The following is a 23,939-nucleotide window of genomic DNA, read 5'->3' as shown; positions in this document are numbered from 1 at the left end:
TTTTCCTTGGAATCCTTGCTATGTGGACTCAGACATCGTTTGATAGGGTTGTCCATAGATCGATACCGATTCTGTTGCACGGCCTATGCTGACGATGTAGTCATCTGTTTACGTAATGCCGACGAGGTTCGAGCTGTTTTGACGTGGGTAGCGACTTATGGTGAGGCGTCGGGTAGCTCTTTAAACGTACGTAAGTCACAAGTTATGTTCATTGGCACGGGATTTCCCGTGGAGTGCGTTACACCTCTCTCCACCGTTGATACCATTCGCTGTTTGGGAATAGATTTTTCATCTGATCTCCGGCGTTCAGCCGCCGTCAACTCCCAACGCCTCCTTTTAATGATCAGAGCAGGTCTTATGGACCATCGCCTTCGATCCCTAGATATTCTCCAACGAGCTCGATATGTCAATATATACATCGCGTCCCGAGTTCCCCATGTAGCACACGTTCTACCTTTCCCGCTTACTGTGGCACGTCGCATGTTGGCAGCGATGGCATCTTTCGTCAGGTTTGGGCTGTTGTTCAAAGTTAACTATGCAACCCTTACTCTTCCCCGTGAACGAGGTGGGTTAGGTCTGTTTCACGTGCCGGATAAAGCTCGCGCCCTATTTGTCAGCTCTCAGATGACGGTATGGACACGTTGCCCAACGAGCCTCACTGGTCTCCTCCTGTCGGCATATTCGCCGGTCTCACTGTCAGCCCCAGTGATGATCTCGGATGTTCCGGCTCAGTTCCATTATATACGATACTTCTTTCTTGAACTCAGTTATCTACGCATCACCTTACCAAGACAGCTTTTACTCAAGACAAAGGCAGTATACATTGTCCTCCAATTAGGTCGTCCACCTAACCCGATTGAACAAAAGTTCCCACAGGTTGACTGGCGTCATGTATGGCGCGCGGTTTTCGCCTGTTACCTTGACACGAATGTTCAATCTGTCTGGTACCTAACTGTCAATGGTCAGCAAATTAACCAATTCCGCCTTCATCGTATCCACCTCGCCCAATCACCTCTCTGTTCCACGTGTGGAGTGCCGGACACTGATGAACATCGGTTTGTTTGCGGACCGGCGGCGGAGGTTTGGCACTTGATTCGTCGTATTATCGCTTTTCTAACGCGGGACATTCCGGATCGGATTACTCCCCTTTCATTATTATTTCCGGAACGTGAATATTTTCCTCGGACAAAGACCAATGCTGTGAATTGGATTCGCGGACATGCCATTCACTACCTAGTTGGACAAACTGTAAACTGTGTACTCGATTTTTGGACATACCTCAATGACCGTCATTATGTCGTTGTCCGTCACCCAAAATATAGACAATTTTTCTCGAGCTTCCTTGGGAGTGCTTTCCACGACCCGCCTCGCAGTTGGAATGTGTTAAGCCAAGAGAGAAGAAGGTTTCCTGTTTGAACCAACGAACATTTCTGAACAATTGAACGGAACACATCAATTTCGAGAAAACGTGACTCAACATATTACCAGCGGGGCGCAGAAGGCCTCTGATCAATTACACACACACACACACACACACACACACACACACACACACAAAACAAAAAAAAACCACATAAAAACAATAAAAATAAATTCCAGAAAAAAAAGACGGTTAATGCGACTGCTCGCTATAGACGGGTTGTCATGGTTCGAGTCCCGGTCGGGCATAAATTTTCATGGGTCACCAACAAGTATGAGCTCCACTCCTAATTCAGTTGATATCAAGAATATTCGCAACTGCGACAAAATTTGTTAATAATACTATGAAAATCAGTGTATAGTAGGGGTATGTCGGTGAAAAGTATACGCTGCAGTATTTTAGTCAGCTGGTCTGCACGTTCGTTGTCCATTATACCACGTCCCTGTATCAAATGTACAAGAATCAGTTTACGCAGCCCCTTTGCTCTATTGACACTTCTCAGTATATCGTGTGCCAAGGGATGTACAGCTTTTCCTTCGGCTGCTCTCGTAAGAGACTGTAGGGCACTTTTGGGTCAGAACATATTAGGACTTTGCCGACTTGAAAGCGACAACGTAAAGAATAGCTTCATGAATGCCGTACAACTCCGCAGTTAATATCAAAGCTACTGTTGAATACTAGGAGGATTGTCCCCAACCTGTCTGGTTATCAGAAGAAGCTGCTCTTTCAGAGACATCCGTTTTGAAACGATCGCGTACGATTTGTACCAGTCATGCCAGTTACAATCCACTTTAGACAGTGTAGAGGCTCTCAGTTCACACCAGGGTACTGATTCTTCAATCAGGCTACCAGCGTACATGGCACAATGAATTTTTAAAGAGATATAGCGTGACTGACACTACATGACGTCTGTGAAACTAATGGTAACACCTGGTATCGGACGTTTTAGGATTTCACCATATAATGTAGTTTCATTAGCGCGGATTTGGGTTCCTTAGTCCAGTATAACTTAAATCTGTATCAGATTTAGTAATAGGGGTCATGAATGATAGAGGATATGGCCCTCGACATGTGTCGGAGAAATAATAGTTTTCGTCTCGTAGCGAGTGGAGGAAATGCCAATTCCGCTTGTATAAGAGACTGGATGTCGATTTAATATGGCCTTTACAAATATGCAGAGCTGCTGCTTGTATCCATTCTAGAACCTTCAGTCGTGGCGTAGTAGCGGAGTCTTATTTAACTGTTTGTACACATGTAAAAGGATCGTAGGTATTTAACACGAGTAGATGGTAAAATAGTGTGGTTTATATTAGCAAGAAAACTGCTTCTGTGTCTATCATGGGTCTAGTGACGACATCAGGTGGCACCTTTCACGCAATATATCCATTACCTTCTCGAGAAACCAAGTTACGACAGCACAGAAACATTGCTGGTAGTACAAAGCACGGGTCTGCTCCTTGTGTTTGACATATGTCACATAGGCGTCCTAATCATGTAGAAAGGTGACAGGTCAAAGTAATCGTATACCAATCAACCTATCATATGTATGTTAAAAACTAGCGTACTGAAAGGATCCCCCTGTGGCAAATCTTTGTAGGCGGTTCCTGGAAATCGGTTGTCCGTCCGTCGCGCTTGGTCTTAAGATCCTGTGATGTAGTAAATGCGATAACTAATTAACTATTGTCGGTGGTACTTCCATATTAAATAGATCTATCATAATACAGAAATATCAACATTGCCGTACGTATCCCTTTCATTTAGGAAGATTGCAAACGTATACAGGTTGTCAGTGAAGTTCAACTGCACTTTCGTAATAAAGACACTTAGTGACTATAATGTGCTGACATTTTTCAGGAAACCAAATATCCTATTGTGAAGACTTTTGTTATGTACCATAAAATACTGTAATCTATTCTTGATCATCTTATTCATTATTTTGCAGATACGAGTTATGGGTATTGGCCGGAAAGAGGGAACTGACAATGGATCTTTTCCCGATTTGGGATCTAGTATAACTCTGATTACGCTCCATTGCTCAGGAACAAAGATGTTTTGAAAAGTCATATTTATTTTGTGGGAGAGGTTAAAAATCATAAGTACGAAAGTTTGTTCAAGCCTTGGCGCGCTGTGTCTTTCTTCCTCAGTCAATGTTGCAGTTCATTTATACAGAAGGTGTATCCATTTTTGATCTATAGTTAGGTACATATCCTTGCTGAAAGATCGGCAACTCAAGGATACTTCATGTCACGTAGGCTGGTACTAACAGGTCTATCAATGACTCTGCGTAAAATTATTGCATGTCGGATTTATTCTAAATGTCTTAATTGCATGCCCTCTTTTACCGATCGCATGATAACATTATGCATCCAAACAGAGTTTCCGGTTTTTACATCTGTTGGTAGCCGACTTGCTCGTACCTGAGTCATCAAGGACGGCTCTCAGACTTGTTATTCTTAGATTGCGTGTTTCTACCTTCAAGTCGTCGTCTGATGTACAAGCATTAAAAGCTCCATTTTATTTTCGTTTGATATCCCTACCAGTTGATATGCTTATAGTTGATACCATCATCCCACGTGTATCCTAATGGACGTGATGCATGTGCTATCAGAGAGATTTCAGTAAGATGCTGATCACTGCCGTGAGTGGCTATGAATGGTTCTCATAGGCATTTTAAAGACAATTATGAAGAGACTGGCGCACAGTCTGTCGAGGATGGGCTTTTTGACAAAATACCTAATCAGGTCAGTCGTTTAGTGCTTAGTAAAACTAGATCTGATTGAGTGATGGAGATTGCTGGTTCATTACCGCTGGCATAATTTAATCGGTCGTCCCACATGCGACAGCATGCAATGAAGTCTCCTCCAAATGCTGATTTATGCGGTAGCTGGTTTGAATATATGTGGACATACGGCTGCAGAATTTTGAGCAAGAGGAGGACAGTATATAGCCACAACATCCGGAATGCTTTGTAAGTTCACTATGTCGAGCGACAAGGTATCTCTGAGAATACTATTTATCTCTATACGACAAGGTGTGCGTATTAAGTTTTTTTCCTCTGTAACCACAAACTCCTTGTCAATCAACTCCGTCCTTTCTAAAATTTCTTAAGACGGTTGTGCTTCAGGTACACATCGTTAGTTTGGCAGATTTCAGAAATTGTTGCTATACTGGCTCATAATAGCAATCAACCTATTTCACTTGTGCCTAAGGCTCCTGGTGTTCCATTGTGGAATAGAAGGAACGTCTTTCCGTTGTTCTGTAGCCAGTCGCTTGTTCTGACGATGTTGTTATCATGTCGAACTCCCCCAAATGGGGCCTCCCGGCGAACAATACCATACGATCATTTTCATTTTTTTGTGTCAGACGTACTATTTTATAAGCCACGTTATACACGAATGATATCCATAATAAAAGCTCTAAGTCCGTTTAGCAGATGGGGCGAAGGGGTTTTCATGTAATCTTTTACTTACATATAATACAACATGGTCTATTTCGTTAGTATCAATCAACTTAATGTTGGTTCGAAGGCGATCCTGTAGAAGCCCCCAGCGGGTAGCGATTTTGCCTGATCGGAGCGACTGGTCCGTTATACTGATATAGTATATCTCTGTCATGCAAAATACCGTATTGGCCATGTACCGGTTTATTTGGGAAGGACCGTGGTATCGGTACAAAGTGACAGAATGCTTAGGAAACGAAGATGCCATTTGAGACTGTCCCCTGAGATGACTGTGATTGTAAAACTATTGTGAACTCTCCATGTAATTACGACAGCTGACTAGAATTTGGCAACTGTCACCTCTGATTACAATGGCATATAGGTTTTTGATGTTTGAGCGCAAAATTTTGACGACAGCTATATACTTGGCGGTAACTGAGGATATAATGGGCAGTCCCGGTCTATAGACAGGTGACTACCAGAGCACTACAGGCGTCTAGCAGCAGACGTTGATATACACTGTATTAGATCATGTCCACTACAACTTCTGGAGCAGCGTGCTTTATTCTGTGCACATATGTAATAAAACTGGAACTAGTTACAAGACTGTCTAACCGGCTGTCTTTAGGGTTTACCATACTTCGCATCTGAAGCCATACAGGGAGACATATTCTGGAAACCACACTGATCTGAATGACACCAGAACATAGGAATAGGGTGTTTGGTGGCTTCGCCATTGACCACACATTTCTTGATATTCTACGCGATCCAGTCACGTTAATGTGAGCAGCGCCTAAGTTTGACGGCAGGTGGCAGCACTGGCAATGGAAAGTACACTCATGCTCATAAATTAAGGATAATTGCAGAATGTGGTGCCACACAACGTGGCAATACACAAAACTGGCGCTAATAGCATAGGTACATAGGGAACACACACGACACAGATCTGCAAGTCCACGGTATTGGTGATAAGTTGAGAAAACCGTCCCGAAACATATGTGCTACAAAACGCCACTGTTTCCTGCGCATGTACCCCGACACCAGTATAGAATATGATCACCATGCACACATACATAGGCCGCACAACGGGTTGCCATACTCTGGATCAGGTGGTCGAGCAGCTGCTGGGGTATAGCCTCCCATTCTTGCACCAGTGCCTGTCGAAGCTCCTGAAGTGTCGTAGGGGTTCGAAGACGTGCAGAGATACGTCGACCGAGAGCATCCCAGATGTGCTCGATGGGGTTTAGGTCTGGAGAACAGGCAGGCCACTACATTCGCCTGATATCTTCTGTTTCAAGGTACTCCACGACGGCAGCTCGGTGGGGCCGTGCGTTATCATCCATCAGGAGGAAGGTGGGACCCACTGCACCCCTGAAAAGGCGGACATACTGGTGCAAAATGACGTCCCGATACACCTGACCTGTTACAGTTCCTCTGTCAAAGACATGCAGGGATGTATGTGCACCATTCATAATACCACCCCACACCATCAAACCACAACCTCCATACAGGTCCCTTTCAAGGACATTAAGGGGTTGGTATCTGGTTCCTTGTTTTACACACCATATGAAAACCCGGCGAGAATCACTGTTCAGACTATACCTTTGGAGACAACTCTTCCAGTGGCTGCGGTAAGGTCCCGAGCAAGGCTAGCTGGAGTACTCCGTGGCCGTCTGCGGGCACTGATAGTGAGATATCGGTCTTCTTGTGATGTTGTACACTGTGGACGTCCCGTACTGTAGCGCCCGGACACGTTTACTGTCTGCTGGAATCGTTGCCATAACCTTGAGATCACACTTTGTGGCACATGGAGGGCCCATGCTACGACGTGCTGTGTTTGACCAGCCTCCAGTCGCCTTAGTACTCTACCCCTCATAACGTCATTAACATGTGTTCTTTGAGCCATTTTCAACACACAGTCACCATTAGCACGTCTGAAAACGTCTGCTACCTTGCTCGCTGCACCGTACTCTGGCGTGCAGCAACACACCTCTGCGTATGTTGACTGGTGCCAGCGCCACCGTGCGACGACCGCAGGTCAAATGCACCGCATGGTCATACCCCGAGGTGATTTAAACCCGAAAACCGCCCACCAGAGCGTTGTTTCACCATGTATCAGCATTACGCTTAATTTATGAGCATGAGTGTGTATAAAGCGTGTCAGAGTGATGCGCAAAACAGTGCAGTCGTTGTCGCAATGCGGCTGTGTGATTTATCTTACGTTCAAAAGGGCATAATCATTGGCTTCCGTGCCAAGAGTGGAAGCATTCCGAAATGTTTGTAAACATTCGAGTGCCGCCGTGGTTAAAGTACAACATGCTTGGCAAAAGGCGCTATCCTAAACATCGCAAGGGCAACTGCGGTGCACCATGGGCCATATATGACAGGGATGAACGACGACTGCGGAGGTGTGTAATGGCGAATAGACGTAGAATTGGTGAGTAGCTGACGGCCCAGATGAACCAAAGGGCCTACCAGCAGCGTGTCCTCAACGATCGTTCAGCGAAAGTTGTTGCATGCTGACTGTTGTTCATCGGCTACGAAAGGTACTGGGCGTCCGCCGAGTGGCGACAGGTGGCCTTTTGAGATGAATCACGTATTATACTCCATCGGACACATGGCTGCTGGCATATACGGTGTGCAACTTCTGAAAGCAAACACCTGGCAGCAATCGTCGGAAGGATCTGCGCCGGAGGAAGGAGCGTTATGGTCTGCGGAATGTTATCGTGCAATTTTCTGGGCGATTTCGTCATTGTGAAAGGCACAATGGATCAATACAAGCAATACAAGTATGCATTTATCCTTTATGTGCGGTGTGCTTTTCCTCGGGACGATTTCATCTCCAAGCAGGACAATGCAACGTGTCACACAGACCGCGATGTACCTGTGTAGTCTGAAGAGCATCGGGATTAGCTGGCCAGAACTCTTCGGATTCAAACCGAATCTAGAATCTGTGGGACCACTTCGATCCTGCTGTACACGCCAAGGATCCTCAACAGAGATATCTACCGCAGCTGGCCACAGAACTGAGGTCGGTATTGCTCTACGTCTTGCTCTGCATCCCTGCTCATACCTTCCAGACCCCCATTGATTCTCTTCCTACACGTCTGGCAGCGGTCCGCACTGCAAAAGGTGTTTGATCAGATTTTGACAGGTGGTCATATTAATATAACTGGACAGTGTAATTTTGTCTGGTGGAAATGAGGACTGTATGTCATTCACTATGTCCTTCTCATTGATATTCGTATTGTGTGTAGGTTCTAGATTTTTCTCTCTCAGTAATCAGGTTGCAACAAGTGAATTATCCGCAATGGCAGAAATGAGTTCAACCCTTATCGTGTTACTTGACACTATCTTGCTATCAACAATTTTATTTTTCCCGTCGCTACTTTCTTTCAATGAGTCTGTCATTGTGGAGTTTTCTCACAGTTTGGGATATAATCTCAACATAGACAATGTCTAGACAATACATGGACTGTCATCAGAGTGATCATGACGATTGTTTTCAGCTGCGTTCATTGCTCTTCGCAGCGCCGTTGCTAGCAGTGTTGTTGAGACACTGCACCCTGCTACCGTTGCTGTCGTTGCAGCTCTTGCTGTGATTGCATAAGCCGATGAAACGCTCCAAGATGGCGTGGTAGCAGTTCTGGAAGAGGGAGTCACTGCTGTCGTGGTTGTTGTTACCACTGCTAATAGTTCTTGGCTTCCGTGAAGTTGTTTGCTGCATGTGATCGAGTTGTTACAGTTGCTGTTCTTCGGTTTGTATTGAGATGTATGTTGGCTACTTGCTGCATTACATGCTCATCGGTTTGTATGTTAATGGCAGCCTTATGTAAGTTTTGATTTACAGCAATATTATTTCCGTCCGCAATAGTTGGGTTAGTGTGACGTGCCTCGAACCCGACCACTGTCACTTGAGCGTTATCTATCGGGAGTGTTTCCGCTATCTTCTTTCGAGTACCTCACTGCTCAAGCTGTTATAATTATCTGAACGCGGTGAGCTATGCAGCGCACAGACCGCTCCCCATTAAATCATGTGAAATGCTATGACTAAGTCGCACAACAGAAAATAATGAAAATCTGAGTTTTAACATAGCTCATCAAACTACGGAATGAAATTAAACGTCATAATAAAATCCTGTTTATTGCCAAGATGCATTAACTAGATTCCGGTCACTGAATAGATGATACAAATAATTACAAGGCGCGCAAAGGTTCAAATCAATCCTCAAACATACATGATAATACGGTGCTTAGAGGAGTGGAGTTGGAAATGAAATGAGACAATTAGCTATGTTCACGTAAACTGTCAATGGTAGCTGAATTCATTAACAAATTAAAGAAAAGACTCGGAAGCACATACAAGCACCAGTTCCCTTGCCTGATTACATGTTGGCTTCAGCTAACTGATTTCTTGAATTAATTCAGACAGACAATGCAAGATACCTACGAGACTTCAGATGGACGTATGAGTTGTCACTGGAAAATTACTTCCCTGAGTCTGTTCATGTCGTTCATATTTGGTTCTACATTTACTAAGTCTTCAGAGGGTTGTTACTAATGGACAGTCAGTTGCCTTACTGAGACTACCTCTGATATGACTTGAACAATGCTCCAAGAAACGTATCAGTACTGTACTACTTGCATTTACTTTCGTAGCCACAGCATTAATGACAAGAGCCATTTAATGATGAATTCGTTGGTGCTAAGTGATGCAACATTTTGCCTTCAATTGTATAATAGTACTAGTCTCAGGATTGATGATATGAGGCATAAAAGCACATCTTCGATGGCTGTAAGTGACGCAGTATTTACGTACAATGTACAAAACTCAGTAAATGGTGTGTGTGATCCCTCCGTGAGCAAAGACAATCATCCTTTGTAAAACACAAATCGGAATATTCTCTTGTTCATTTTGTAACATTGAGTCCTAACACTTGTAACGTTATTTATAATTGTAGCTTATTGTACTCACTCCTTTGTAATTAAAAGAAAATCATTTTCCTTGCCTACCACATCTAAGACAAACCGTACGAATTTTTTTTCTGTGGGGGCAGGGGGTAATGAAAGGTTTTCATGTTTTATTCCATTGTAAATTATTCACCTTTACTCTACTGGGGCAAAGACGAATGAGCGCGCTGCACGAATAGTGAATAACATTCTTGACTCTGTGTCTAAGTTTAGCTGTGATGCGCTTTCCGCCACTCAGTTGTGCAACGCCGGGGCATTCTTATTTGACGCATAGTAGCGGGCAGTTGAGATTTAGAGAAGGAAATTTGATATTTGTGAATCCGAGAGATAGTATTTGGAATACTTTATTATGGCGATGAAAACTTGTTTGTTAACATATGTTATTGATTCTACTGATGGAAAAGATTTTTTGGAAGAATTTTTCAAGGTAACCAATGCATGCGCAAGAATGAAATGTTTGCTTGTCGCGACTATTAATTGAAGGTAATCTTTGTTACTCAGGTGACTATTAACATTCACGATTAGTGTTAATTTTATCTCTTTGTTTTCATTATTTCACAAATAACGCAATTATTTCAGATGTCTGTAATTTTTGTAATTAGAGAATTTCGTAATTTTTAGGGTCTTCTTTGATGAACAGTCCTTTACAACAATCAGAGTTAAATTTTTCAAGAACGACATTTTTAAAGTAAAACCTTCCTCCACCAGTGTTAATGAAGCTTTGAATATATTGTCGTACGTGCATTGCATCTTGCGCCACACGAAACCGCGCAGTGTTTCTGACAAGAAATAATAATGATGACAAAAAAGGGACAACAACGAATTTTACAGTGAGTGGTTAATTTTTTTCTTTACCTGCTGCATGTGTTGATTTTTGTTTGCTTTCGAGATCGTCAATACACCAGACGCAAAACAACATTCTGAGTAAGAGCTGCGGCCCTCTAATTTCATGCCAGATCTCTCTTTGCCTTGTTATGTGGAAACAGTTCGTAGTCTGAAGTATCAGGTGTTGTGCTAAGCAAGCAGATTAATGTACAGTGCACAGTGTAGGTAATCTCAACCGGTTATTTTTCTTCTTAGCAGAGCAGTATTTTATTTCTGTGGATATTTCAAGTCAGAAATTGCACATGTCACGTAACATTCATAATGTATTTCAGTAATGAGCTTCAGCTGAATAGTTTTCACTGACTACACAACTGATTACTTTTGGCATTTCCTTAGATTACTTTTCATTATTTCAAATTTCTTATTTTCACTAGGTTTAAAGTTTTGTTAAACGACATTGTTCCCATGCGCAACACAGGACCAACCAACAGTCAGTATCGCTCAGCAGTTGAATACGATCTCTAAAGCATACGTTACACGAGGAGAAAGTTTTTGTAAAATAATATTCAGTATTTTCATTTATAGATGACTTGTCGTAGGAAGCTGACAATATGTATTTAAGATTATTTTCTTTATATGTGGCAATCTAATTCTAATTCCTTTCTTGTACCGGAGATTCTGTATAGTCTTGTTTCCTAGATGGCAAAGTAATATAAGTTCTGCTGTTATATAATCTCACATTTTGATGTCTGGAAAGTCTCTAATCACGTGTTCACCAGTCTGATTGAATATTGTCTATCTAACATTGTAAGGTCAGGATAACTGTCCTGAAATTGTTATGTGACAATCTATGTAAACCCGTGTGCTTCTTTGACAATAATACAGAAATTAAACAAATTTTTTACAGGTAAACACTGATGTGTTCTGACATAGAATAAGGGTCTACTCCTAACCCCAGTAATTTATTCTGGTGACGCTAGCGCACTTACAGGATGTTTTTGCTGATACCTGACGAATGTGAAAAGGAGTAGAGTGTCAAAACATTCATCCTTAATCCAAATTAAATAGCCTGTGCTTTCCAGCGAACGGTTCTAGATTTTCTTATTTTCAAGAAGTGTTTGCTGTGAACATTCCCTCGCTTCTTGTAGTTTTGTTCCGTTTGTCAAATTTTCGTTCAGTCTTTACTGATTGTTACACGCAACTCTGTAAGTATAATTGGATGAGAAAGATAAGGCAGTCATTTTCGAAACGGTAATTGATCAGCGGTGAATGTCTATAACAAGTTACTTCTGCAAGTAACTTACTCCTCCTTCTTCTTGCGTAAATTTCGAATGTTTTCTGTAAAGTAGTGCAACTCACACAGAACAGAAACAACAAGAAGTACCACGAAATTTTGAAAAGACAGAGCAAATGGAAGTTATTTCTAAATTCGGTCGTCACTCCAATTGGACATACTCCATTCATTAACCTGTTGGCTATCAGAGCAGTAACAATTATGTGACTTACCTGAACAAACATGTGCTGACTAATGTGCTCGTACACGAAAGCGACAGAATCGCTTTTCTAAACAACAAACAGAAATGTTAACTATCGTTTTAAATTACTAAAGGAAATAAAATGTAATAATTTGGGAAAAAATTCAAATAATCGTTACAGGAATGGCTAATTGGAGAGCTTTCTCTATTACTGACAACATTGCGTTACCTCGCAGTAACGTTTACTTGTAAAGGTAAAACTCATCAAATTCACAAATAAAAATTGTAGGATTTCACTGTCTGTAGTAATTTATAAATCTTTGTGTATAATAATAATAATAATAATAATAAAATTCAAAGGAGCTACATCGTTGGAATAAGAAGCACCAAGCAAGCAAAAGAAAACCCTTTCAAAAATCAGTCACGAAATGAAAAAAAAATTTGTTTTAGTCTGCCAGTATTATTGCATTTAAATTATTTTACTAGTAATTTAATAGCATTCTCGTTCAAAATCTTAATAATTTTCACTCTCTGCGATTGTTATATTAAACAAAGTAACCTGATTCAGATGTTATTACAATAATATTTAGATCGTTTTCGAACAAAGCCAAACTGGCATAATTTTTAAATATGTTTCTTTCTTTTGTTGACCGATTAGATGTTGCCACTCGGCCACATCACAGTAGGAAAGGTGCAATGTGCCAGTCTAGTAACACCGACAAGATTTATGTCAAGATTACAGAGTTAGAATTTTACATGAGTAGCGTTATTATTCAGTTAGTAGTTCTCAATTAAGTTCACTGGGTACACCTTACAAAAGTTCTTTGCTAATGCGGCATGAAGAATCTTACTGTTGTCGATGCTAAGGGTATGACAGTGTCTGCGTCTACGACAATGGTCTAGTGGATTCAGTTGTTACGAGAACTCCCTGGTCAAGTGCAGAGGATATCGGGACAGGCTCTTTATGTTATCTGAAGCGTATTTCGTCTTCCCACGCACGCCGTTCCCACTCTTTATAGCAGTAGAGGGTACACTGTCCTACTTCTCGTCTTGCACGAGGTACACATCCTCGCGCTTTACCGTGGCTAGAACAGGAATTCTGAGCAATCACACACATGCCTAACAAGGCAACACTCAGAGGCGTTCCTACTATCTCAGTTGACTCTCTGACAAACATAAAAGCATCTAAATTATCGCTAATATTTCTCTACCCACATATTCCAGTCTAATAGCAAATTATGGAAAAATAATAAACGTTGGTGCAGTTCGTTTTATAAAGTGCATATCAGACAAGAAAAACATTTTGTTTCAGTCTCAGGTGGAATTTCCAAATTACAGAGAAACAAATTCTTTTGCTTTTACAAAATTAGATGATCTTAAAGAAAGTATTGAAAAAATATGACATTAGTGTTATAGTGTTATCTTGTGATACTTCGGTAGTCATGATACACCAGCAGTTTCGCGTTTTCGGCAGCGTGGTGGCGCCGGGTCTTGGCTGCTTTCTATGTGCGCGCCAACCTGCAGACACTGGCGTCGACGGCTGCAGAAGCTGAAGATATCCCCGGTGTGCACCTAATGCGCTTCGTGAACATGCTGGCCCTGCTCATTTTTCATAAGTCCGTGGCCGCCATGTTCGTGCCTCACGTCAACAGAACGGCCGCCGTTGAGGTGAGACCAAGTACCAAGTACCTTCTCCTCACAGTCCACCATCTTAACTACCTCTCAATTGAAGGAAATCATATTTATATTGAACCACAAAACAGAGAATCATTCTCTACCAGTTTCGATCGAAACAATCATCATCAGGAAGTAAAAATATTGTAGCAGGTAACACGGTATCATTCTTACCGTAGGGTTAATAAAACTGTATTATACGAAGTCATCCTGCGTCACTATTGTCAAGAGTAAACTACATTTGTACTACTAAGTAATCTTACTATGTCGCCCGTTAGTATTCTTCCTGCCGCTATGTCGATGGCACTCTGCATACTAGAAATGGTCTGTGAACTGAGATTATTTACGTATGCGTTTATTTCGCTGGCTACCATCAGGGCATTTAGGCCCTGTCTTACACCCAACCAGACATCATTAATGCGTTAACATTACAGCATGCATAGGACATGAGTAGTACATATTTTAGCAACGATAATAATATAGTGATGAATGTTATTTTAGAAATGTCAGTTGTATTAACATCGTGTTAATCAGTTCCTTCATTACATCTTGTCGAAAGTGAGCAACGACATCAACCGTATGTATATGGAAGCAGTACAGAAGGAATCAGATGTGAAGTTGACGTCTCAGATGAAGCATGAGAAACAATTGGCAAAGGCTGGCAAAGGCGGTGGAACGAGGAAAACAAAAATACGAGTAGATAGGGATGAAAGATGCATGAGTAGTGTTGACACTGTAACAGATGTACTGGTTTACTGTCGAACGGAAGTAAAGTAGCCAGGAAACGCCTAGAAGGAAACTAAGCCGATGGAAATAGAGCTTTACTCTCATTTTGAATCTAGAATCATTTCGGTTAAGATGCAGTTTAGACGGCAATTATTTACAGTTGAGTATGGCTGAAATGAAGAAGAAGAATGATTTAGAGTCATGAATAGATACAGACAAGATGCTGGACATATACGATATGGTATTACAGTTATAGAATGATGACAGTTATCTGATATGTGAGGAGAGATAATGGGGACACCAGCTGTGTAAAAGCATTTTTACCCCTGCCTACAGTGACGCAGAATTGCTTTATAGGACTTTATTTTTTATTGATGCCACAGTAAGACTGATAGCATATAAACTGCTATAATATTTTTGTGTTGCCTGGTGATGATCTTTCCGGTTAAAACTGCTACTACTGTCACCACCACAAAAAAGCAACTAAGATTCCGTTTTGTTGACAACAGTAAATAAACTCCTAATGTAGGTTCAGAATTCCTGTATTTGGTTTTATGAATTAATAATTACGTTTACTTTGCATAACTTGAACACTGAAATGTTTGATTACGTTAAAGTGTTAATAACCGTTACCTGTGAGTGAGAACTTTGACCTCTTTCAGCAACTGCAACATCCGTGGACAGTCATAGGAAGAACTGCCATTGTCTACACTGATTCATTCATCGTTCTAAGCGGATTACTTACGTCGTACAGCGTCATTGGGGAACTGGACAGAAAGAAGGGGTTCAGTGTCTTCGGGAAAGTCTGTAGCCGCGTCTTTCGGTAAGAAATTTTATTGTATTGATAGACTTGATTCATTTCTTATGTTTCATTCAAAGTATTTGTTCATGTACCAATATATTCATTGTACCACATGTATTCTTTCATGGTCCCATGCGAACTTGGAGCTTCATGCAGCAAGATTGATTTATATAATGAAGACTACGAACTTTAACGTAATTAGCAATTACCAGCAAATTTTTCAAATATCTGATTACTTTACAAACGAGTTATTATGTTAAATACATGACGTTAAGCAGATCAGGCAGAGAAATTTTGGAAAATTATTGACATAAAGTTTAAATTTGGTTGGAAGTCGCTAAGAATCCTCATTGTCAGACACTGGAAAAGTATAGTATGGGTAATTCGACCTCCGCTTTAAGAAAGCGCACAAAAGTGTCGCAAATAAGTAGTAATTTACAACGTCAAGCCTGATGCTGAATTTTACTGCATGAACAGCGAAAATATAGTGTGTTTCAAGAAGGACTTTACAACTTTGTAAATTCATATAAATTAGTTCATAGTACTTACAGAGGTGATTGTAGTGTCAATTTGTGGGGAAATACTACAAGTTTTGTCTCGCGTAGTTCGCTAGCGCCGAATCGCACCGAAAGGAGCGCTAGCGGCAGTTGCGTTGAAGATGGCTGCCTCCACTGTACCCGAGCGTGCTAGCTGTGTGTTTTGGTTCGAAGAATCGAAGTCGGCGACAACAGTTCAGCATAATTTCCGAACCAAGTACTCTAAAGATCCTCCTAGTAGGCCTACAGTTTATGAGTGACATAAATGTTTTGTAGAAAGAGGGTGTTCGATAAGACATGGGAAATGGTCAGATCGTCCAAGCACTTCAGACGACTTCATTGAGCGAGTGAGACAACGTTTTTACGACAGCCGTACGAAATTGACCCGGCGTGCATTTCGTGAACTGGCGTGTTTTGAGAATCCGTTTGCATTTTAAACCGTACAGATTGACTATCTTACAAGTAATAAAAGACACTGATTAAACTGCTCGGAAGAACTTCTGTGTGGATATGTTAAATCGATTACACGAGGATGAACATTTCTTGGACAAAATCATTTTTTCTGACGAGTCGACTTTTCACTTAAGTGGCAAGGTTAATCCACACACCTGTAGAATTTGGGGCAGTGAAAATCCACATCAAACATTGCAACACTTCGTGATAGCCCTAAACTGAACGTTTTCTGAGCATTGAGCAAGAACAAAGTGTACGGCCCCTTTTTTCCATGAGAGAACCATCAACGGGATAGTGTACCTCGATACGTTACAACAATTTTTGATACCACAGATCGATGAGGATGACCAAGAACGAAAAGTTTACTTCATGCAAGATGGTGCGCCAACCCACTACCTGGCTGACATCCGAGATTTTCTCAGTGACCGCTTTTCAGGTCAATGGATTGTCTGTGAGGCGCCAATTGCATGGCCCCCATGTTCCCCAGACCTGACACTACTCGACTTTTTTATGGAGATTCATTAAGGATGTCGTGTTTTTACCTCAAGTGCCGACTTCTCAACCTGAAGTTAGAGCAAGAATTTACGCCGCCAATGAGGAAGTTACATCTGCAATGCTACAGCGAGTTTGGGAAGAAATTGACTTCCAACGGGATGTGTGCAGGATAACCAACAGAAGCCACATACAACATCTTTAGGTTAAGTTAAAAAAAAAAGAAACCCCTGATGTGTTTCCTTACAAAATAACACTAAATTCAGCTATACATTTTCTTTCAATAAATCTATATGAATTTTTAAAGTATCAAAGTCGTTTTTGAAACACCCTGTATAGAAGGCGATCGTTGTTTTGTGGGAGGTGTCAGAGTGAAAAAAAATATCGAAAAGATTTGAAATTATGTGCTATGTTTTTTGGAAGTCGCTAGGTGCTCTCTTTCTCAAAAACTAGTTGAATGTAATAGTAAACAGTCCTCTACTCAGGGAATAAGCGTAGTGGTAACACATGAGAACATGCAGGAATACTGCACTTGCTCATGGCATGATCCTCGTGGAGGTGGTTTGCCGTTGCCTTCCTCTGTGGTGTTACGAAGTGTCAGGTGTGTACCTGTGTCGTATAGATGAATGTAATGAGTGCTTATGTAGTATAATGTTGGTTTTGTGTTACGAATTAAGGGAACGGAGAGAGTCAAACCTGGTGCTGGCGCGCAGCCTACTCCTCTCGAAAAGCACCAAGTGGGCCGTCGAACTTAACGTCCCTGTCCGACAGACGGATCACCACAAACAGCGTCACGCGACCTCACTTCATGAGACACTGCAGGGAGGTTAGGAATCTAATACTGGATTAATATACACTACTGTCCATTAAAATTGTTACACCACGAAGATGACGTGCTACAGACGCGAAATTTAACCGTCAGGAAGAAGATGCCGTGATATGCAAATGACTAGCTTTTCAGAGCATTCACACAAGGTTGGCGCCGGTGACGACACCTACAACGTGCTGACATGAGGGAAGTTTCCAACCGATTTCTCATACACAAGCAGCAGTTGACCGGCGTTGCCTGGTGAAACGTTGTTGTGATGCCTCGTGTTAGGAGGAGAAATGCATACCATCACGTTTCTGACTTTGATAAAGGTCGGATTGAAGCCTATCGCGATCGCAGTTTATCGTATCGCGACATTGCTGCTCGCGTTGGTCGAGATCCAATGACTGTTAGCAGAATATGGAATCGGTGGGTTCAGGAGGGTAATACGGAACGCCGTGCTGGATCCCAACGGCCTCGTATCACTAGAAATCGAGATGACAGGCATCTTATCCGCATGGCTGTAACGGATCGTACAGCCACGTCTCGATGCCTGAGTCAACAGATGGGGACGTTTGCGAGACAACAACCATCTGCACGAACAGTTCGACGACGTTTGCAGCTATACCTGTACACGCCATCCAACTGTTTGACTAAATGCCCAGGCGTATCAAGGCCGTTATTATGGCCAGAGGTGGTTATTCTGGGTACTGATTTCTCAGGATCTATGCACCCAAATTGCGTGAAAATATAATCACATGTCAGTTCTAGTATAATATATTTGTCTAATGAATACCCGTTTACCATCTGCATTTCTTCTTGGTGTAGCAGATTTGATGGCCAGTAGTGTATTTTTATATCCATCATTACCAGAAGTACACTCCTCTTGCTCCTTTTGTCATAGAATCATCAGATACAGCTTTCAAGATTATACTGTTATATCTGCAGAACTCGGCAGGAGTAACTTGCCAGCAACCAAGTTTCAGATCTATAGAATTAAATATTTCTATCAACTCTACAGGTGGAAAAAACAATCAAATGTTAATATATTACACATCTTTTGATTTAGAAAAGAGTTCTCTGTAGCATAGACTTAAAACTAAAAATTTGTATTTTTGACCCATTTTCATTCTATCCCTCCTTGGTACACACACTCACATACTCTCTCTCTCTCTCTTTCTCTCTCTCTTTCTCACACACACACAAACTACAAAAATGAAACCGCAAAGATTTTCAGGGAAGTGTATAGGACTGTATGAAGTTTTTCAGTACACCAGCTATACCAATTTGAGACAATATTTGTGTGTCAATGAATAGTATGTGAAACATCCGAACAATGTTCCAGTACTACCTACTGGAAATAAGTCTTTCAGGTCTGTGACTTGTATCATGTTTGTAGCTCAGAAATACAGCAGTGATTGGCGATTTGACCTCTGCTGTGATTATAATCTTGCAAAGAGTACTGCTATCTTTGATCGTGTTAGGACAGCAACCAGCCACAAATTTACTTTGAGTTCCTTTATTCAAAGGAAACCGTTACCGGTTTCGAATCGTTGCGATTCATCATCAGACGGTTTACACGCTTTCTTTCTACATTTGGTGTGTTTTTTACAGATTAATTGTCCTAAAATATAAATAAAACACAATTACAAACACGCCACACACAGATGGTTGCGTTGCAGATTTTCGTTGCATGTGACTTACGTGAAACGTCGGTTTCGAGTGATCGTTTCTATAACGTTCATCCAATCGATGTAAATGCATTCCCACTGCATCCTCGTTGTTGCACACGTAATAGTTCTCACTGTACACTTTAGATTTGTCGCTGAGTTCATTCCAACCACGCACCACATGTTTTGGTACATACAAAGAGCTTACAAACATATGGGTGTCACTGATGATATGATATATCGTAACATTACACGATGATGTCCTATGTTTGGAAAGGATCATATATTCTTTTACAAAACTGTAATGTCTTTTACATTAGTGCAGAGAGATTGAATTTTTTTAAAATATATATATAAATCTGTTATTGCTAATTTAATTATAAAGTTTTTTATATATTTAGAGCTGTATAGGTAAAATAGTATATTATTTTATTACATTTGGCAGCATGAGAATTATAGTAACATATAAATTTTCTACTTGATCTGCAGATAGGTGTATTAATATTATTTGCTTTGGAGGCTGGAAAGTAATTTTTGGAAGTTTTTCAGGAAAGGGGCGTTAGCCAACTCTGTTTGTTTGCTCAGGATATAGTCTGGGGTGCTGTTTTTGTGTGTGTGTATTTCTAATTCTTCTAATATATTCATAGTGGCCCCTTTTTCTGTTAGATGTAAAATTTTTAAGTCATCCTCAATGTTACCCACTGAATGGTATTCTTCAGCAATATGGGCTGCAAATGCTGATTTGTTCAAGTTACCAAGTCTTACGGCGTCAATATGTTCTTTATATCTAATTTCAAAACTTCTGCCTGTCTGTCCAATGTAGAATTTTGGGCATGTATCACACTTGAGTTTGTATATTCCTGATTTACGGTAGGGACTCTTGGAGGTGTTTACATTATGTATTACTTTTTGTTGTAATTTATTTTTTGTGGAAAAGCTGATTCTGATATTTTTCTTCTTTTTAAATAAGTTTGCTATTTGGTATGAAAGTGGGCCTATGTATGGGAGAGTAGCATATTTAGGTTTGGCTTCAGTGGCACACTGATTTGGCTTGAAGTGACTGCTGTGAAGTGGATCTGTGGGTTTTGTCTGCATTTTGTTGTGGAGTTTTTCTATTATTGTGGGTTTATATTCATTATTATGAGCAACTGTTTTAATTATATTGATTTCATTTTGTTGGTCTGTGTCACTCATTGGTACTTTTTTAATTTGGGGTAGCATAGTTCTGAAATATGCCATTTTTTGTTGGTGGGGGTGGCAAGATGAGTTGCTAATACTGACATCTGTGGTGGTAGGTTTTCTGTAAATACTGAATTGATGTTTATTGTTACTATTGCAAATTTTCAGGTCAAGAAAGTTAATGCTTTTATTAGTTTCATGTTCAACTGTGAATTTAATATTTTTGTGCATTTTGCTAAGATCTGCTGCTAATGTATCTATTTCATTGCTTGTACCATCAAAAAGCAGTATTGTATCATCAACATATCTTCTGTAGTATATTATTTTGTTTGAGATGTGCTGGTTGGCAGAAAAGAATTTTTGTTCTATATGGTTGATGTAAATGTCAGCCAATATCCCAGCTAAGCTACTTCCCATTGCCAAACCATCATGTTGTTGGTACAGTTTGTTGTTGAAGCTAAAGTAATTATGGTCTAGAATAAGTGAAAGTATTTCTATGAGTTCACAGATCTCTGCAGCACTAATTTTCTTATATTTAAGCAGATTGTTTCTTATAATGTTAATAGTCTCTTTTACAGGGATGTTCGTGTACAGGTTGACTATGTCTAGTGATGCTAATTTAGCTGTTGGTGGGATGTGGATGTCTTTAATTAAGCTTATGAGTTCATGTGTGTTATGTATGGTGTAGTTATTTTCAAATGTGTTTGTAATTGTGTTTTATTTATATTTTAGGACAATTAATCTGTAAAAAACACACCAAATGTTGAAAGAAAGCGTGTAAACCGTCTGATGATGAATCGCAACGATTCGAAACCGGTAACGGTTTCCTTTGAATAAAGGAACTCAAAGTAAATTTGTGGCTGGTTGCTGTCCTAACACGATCAACATTTGTCTTCAAAAACAGCCACGGTCTCCAACATGTCATCATATGACAAAATTGCATACTGCTATCTTTGATGTTAAATGTATAGATATTGTACTCCTTACTTATCACTGGCTTCTGGAACTTTCAGAGCTGAGTGTGCCTTTTCTCTGAGGAAGCGTTGTCTTGCTGTATAATGATAACAGTGCCCCAGTGGTGGTAGTCATGTGCAGTCTTTGTCTGTATCAGAGTGTGTGTTGGGCTCCAGCAAATAGCAGTTACATGAAGACATGAGGAGGATAAGTAATAGAAAGAATATGATAGAAAGTGAAATTAATAGTTGAAAGTGTCACATCAGTTTATAGAAGAACAGTATTTTAGTAATTCAGTTACTTCACGGAAATGCACATGGGATTAACGAAGAGATTTGTGGTTGAACAGAGTTGTTTTTGAGAATCAGTATAATTGTCCTAGAGAAACATATAGCTAGAACATAAATGAAAAGTTTTCTGTGATTATCTCTTTAATTAATGTGTAACCTCAATGTAGCATTGATTAGTTCAGTGTGCATGAGAAACAACCGTAACTGTCAAACGAAACTGGATGAGGATAGGCATTTTTAGGGAAATGTGTTATGTGCAAAAGGAACTATAAAAGAAATTAATATGACCTGTACAGTTTTTATTTCAGAGTGACATTTTTCAGTCCATAATGAACTAACTTTAATATTCGAAATGTGTATAAGAGACACGTGTTCGTATTAGGCACATGGTCAGGTTTAGCAATAAGTGTTTCCTATGTAAGGCTCTCGTACTTGATTTATATAGTCCAATAGCGGCAAAATGGACAAGAAAATGCACTATCAAACAGACGAGGAGCTTTACATTTTTCATTGTGGCAGGGACAGTGATTTTACAATCTTAACATGTCCACTGGCAAGATAAGCTTGTTGCAGCCCATCAAAATGCTCACCACTCAACTAACACATATCATTTAGGCGACCAGAACGTATAACCGAAGTTGGTGCTAGACTCGGAGTCAGCCATTTGCTATCCTGTTGGTAAACATTTGCTCAAAACATTTATATCTAGCTGACAAGGGGAAGAACAGGTGGTAGTGTGGAGTGCTGGATTGAAATCCAAACCTCTCCAAAGTGTCTGATTCAGTGAGGGCTTATGACGCCTTTAGAGATGATCCGTCTGTCCGTCCAAGGGAAAGTTTCACTTGGCATTCTGTGATACTGCACATACCAGGTTTTTCAAAATGAATATCTGGGTTTTAGCGCTTCATTTATTACATCAACTACAGTTATAAATAATACAAAAAAGAGCAACTCAGATTTCTCATAAATGCTCAATGTGGGCATATTGGTCACTTTGTCTGGAGTAACTATCGCAACAGCAACTTCAATCCTGTTTCTTAAGCCGGGTAGACAAGCTGGAAGCGGAGCCACTTAAACATGATCCTTTCTGAACCACCAAAGTTAAATATCACGTGGCATCAGATCGGGTGAAGGTGGAGGTCATGCAAAACAAGCTATGTCATCTGGCCCCTTGCGGCCGATCCAGCGGTCGGGTACAGCGTTGTACTAAAAAAAATGGTTCAAATGGCTCTGAGCACTATGCGACTTAACTTCTGAAGTCATCAGTCGCCTACAACTTACACTCCTGGAAATGGAAACAAGAACACATTGACACCGGTGTGTCAGATCCACCATACTTGCTCCGGACACTGCGAGAGGGCTGTACAAGCAATGATCACACGCACGGCACAGCGGACACACCAGGAACCGCGGTGTTGGCCGTCGAATGGCGCTAGCTGCGCAGCATTTGTGCACCGCCGCCGTCAGTGTCAGCCAGTTTGCCGTGGCATACGGAGCTCCATCGCAGTCTTTAACACTGGTAGCATGCCGCGACAGCGTGGACGTGAACCGTATGTGCAGTTGACGGACTTTGAGCGAGGGCGTATAGTGGGCATGCGGGAGGCCGGGTGGACGTACCGCCGAATTGCTCAACACGTGGGGCGTGAGGTCTCCACAGTACATCGATGTTGTCGCCAGTGGTCGGCGGAAGGTGCACGTGCCCGTCGACCTGGGACCGGACCGCAGCGACGCACGGATGCACGCCAAGACCGTAGGATCCTACGCAGTGCCGTAGGGGACCGCACCGCCACTTCCCAGCAAATTAGGGACACTGTTGCTCCTGGGGTATCGGCGAGGACCATTCGCAACCGTCTCCATGAAGCTGGGCTACGGTCCCGCACACCGTTAGGCCGTCTTCCGCTCACGCCCCAACATCGTGCAGCCCGCCTCCAGTGGTGTCGCGACAGGCGTGAATGGAGGGACGAATGGAGACGTGTCGTCTTCAGCGATGAGAGTCGCTTCTGCTTTGGTGCCAATGATGGTCGTATGCGTGTTTGGCGCCGTGCAGGTGAGCGCCACAATCAGGACTGCATACGACCGAGGCACACAGGGCCAACACCCGGCATCATGGTGTGGGGAGCGATCTCCTACACTGGCCGTACACCACTGGTGATCGTAGAGGGGACACTGAATAGTGGACGGTACATCCAAACCGTCATCGAACCCATCGTTCTACCATTCCTAGA

The 23,939-nt window shown here is 41.4% G+C and overlaps 1 protein-coding gene across 1 annotated transcript in view; it reads left to right on the top strand.

Moving 5' to 3' along the window:
* Positions 1-23,939, top strand: part of LOC124622896 — a 219,416-nt gene that overhangs the window by 68,847 nt on the left and 126,630 nt on the right. The window contains exons 6-7 of the mRNA XM_047148686.1: positions 13,605-13,798; positions 15,193-15,353. Of these exons, the coding sequence (XP_047004642.1) occupies positions 13,605-13,798; positions 15,193-15,353 (355 nt within the window). The remainder of the gene's footprint in view (positions 1-13,604; positions 13,799-15,192; positions 15,354-23,939) is intronic.

Source organism: Schistocerca americana, chromosome 7 (genome assembly GCF_021461395.2).
Source record: "Schistocerca americana isolate TAMUIC-IGC-003095 chromosome 7, iqSchAmer2.1, whole genome shotgun sequence".
Lineage (NCBI taxonomy): Eukaryota > Metazoa > Arthropoda > Insecta > Orthoptera > Acrididae > Schistocerca > Schistocerca americana.
The sequence above is the reverse complement of the archived record's forward strand: the minus strand, read 5'-3'. Positions and strand labels throughout refer to the sequence as shown.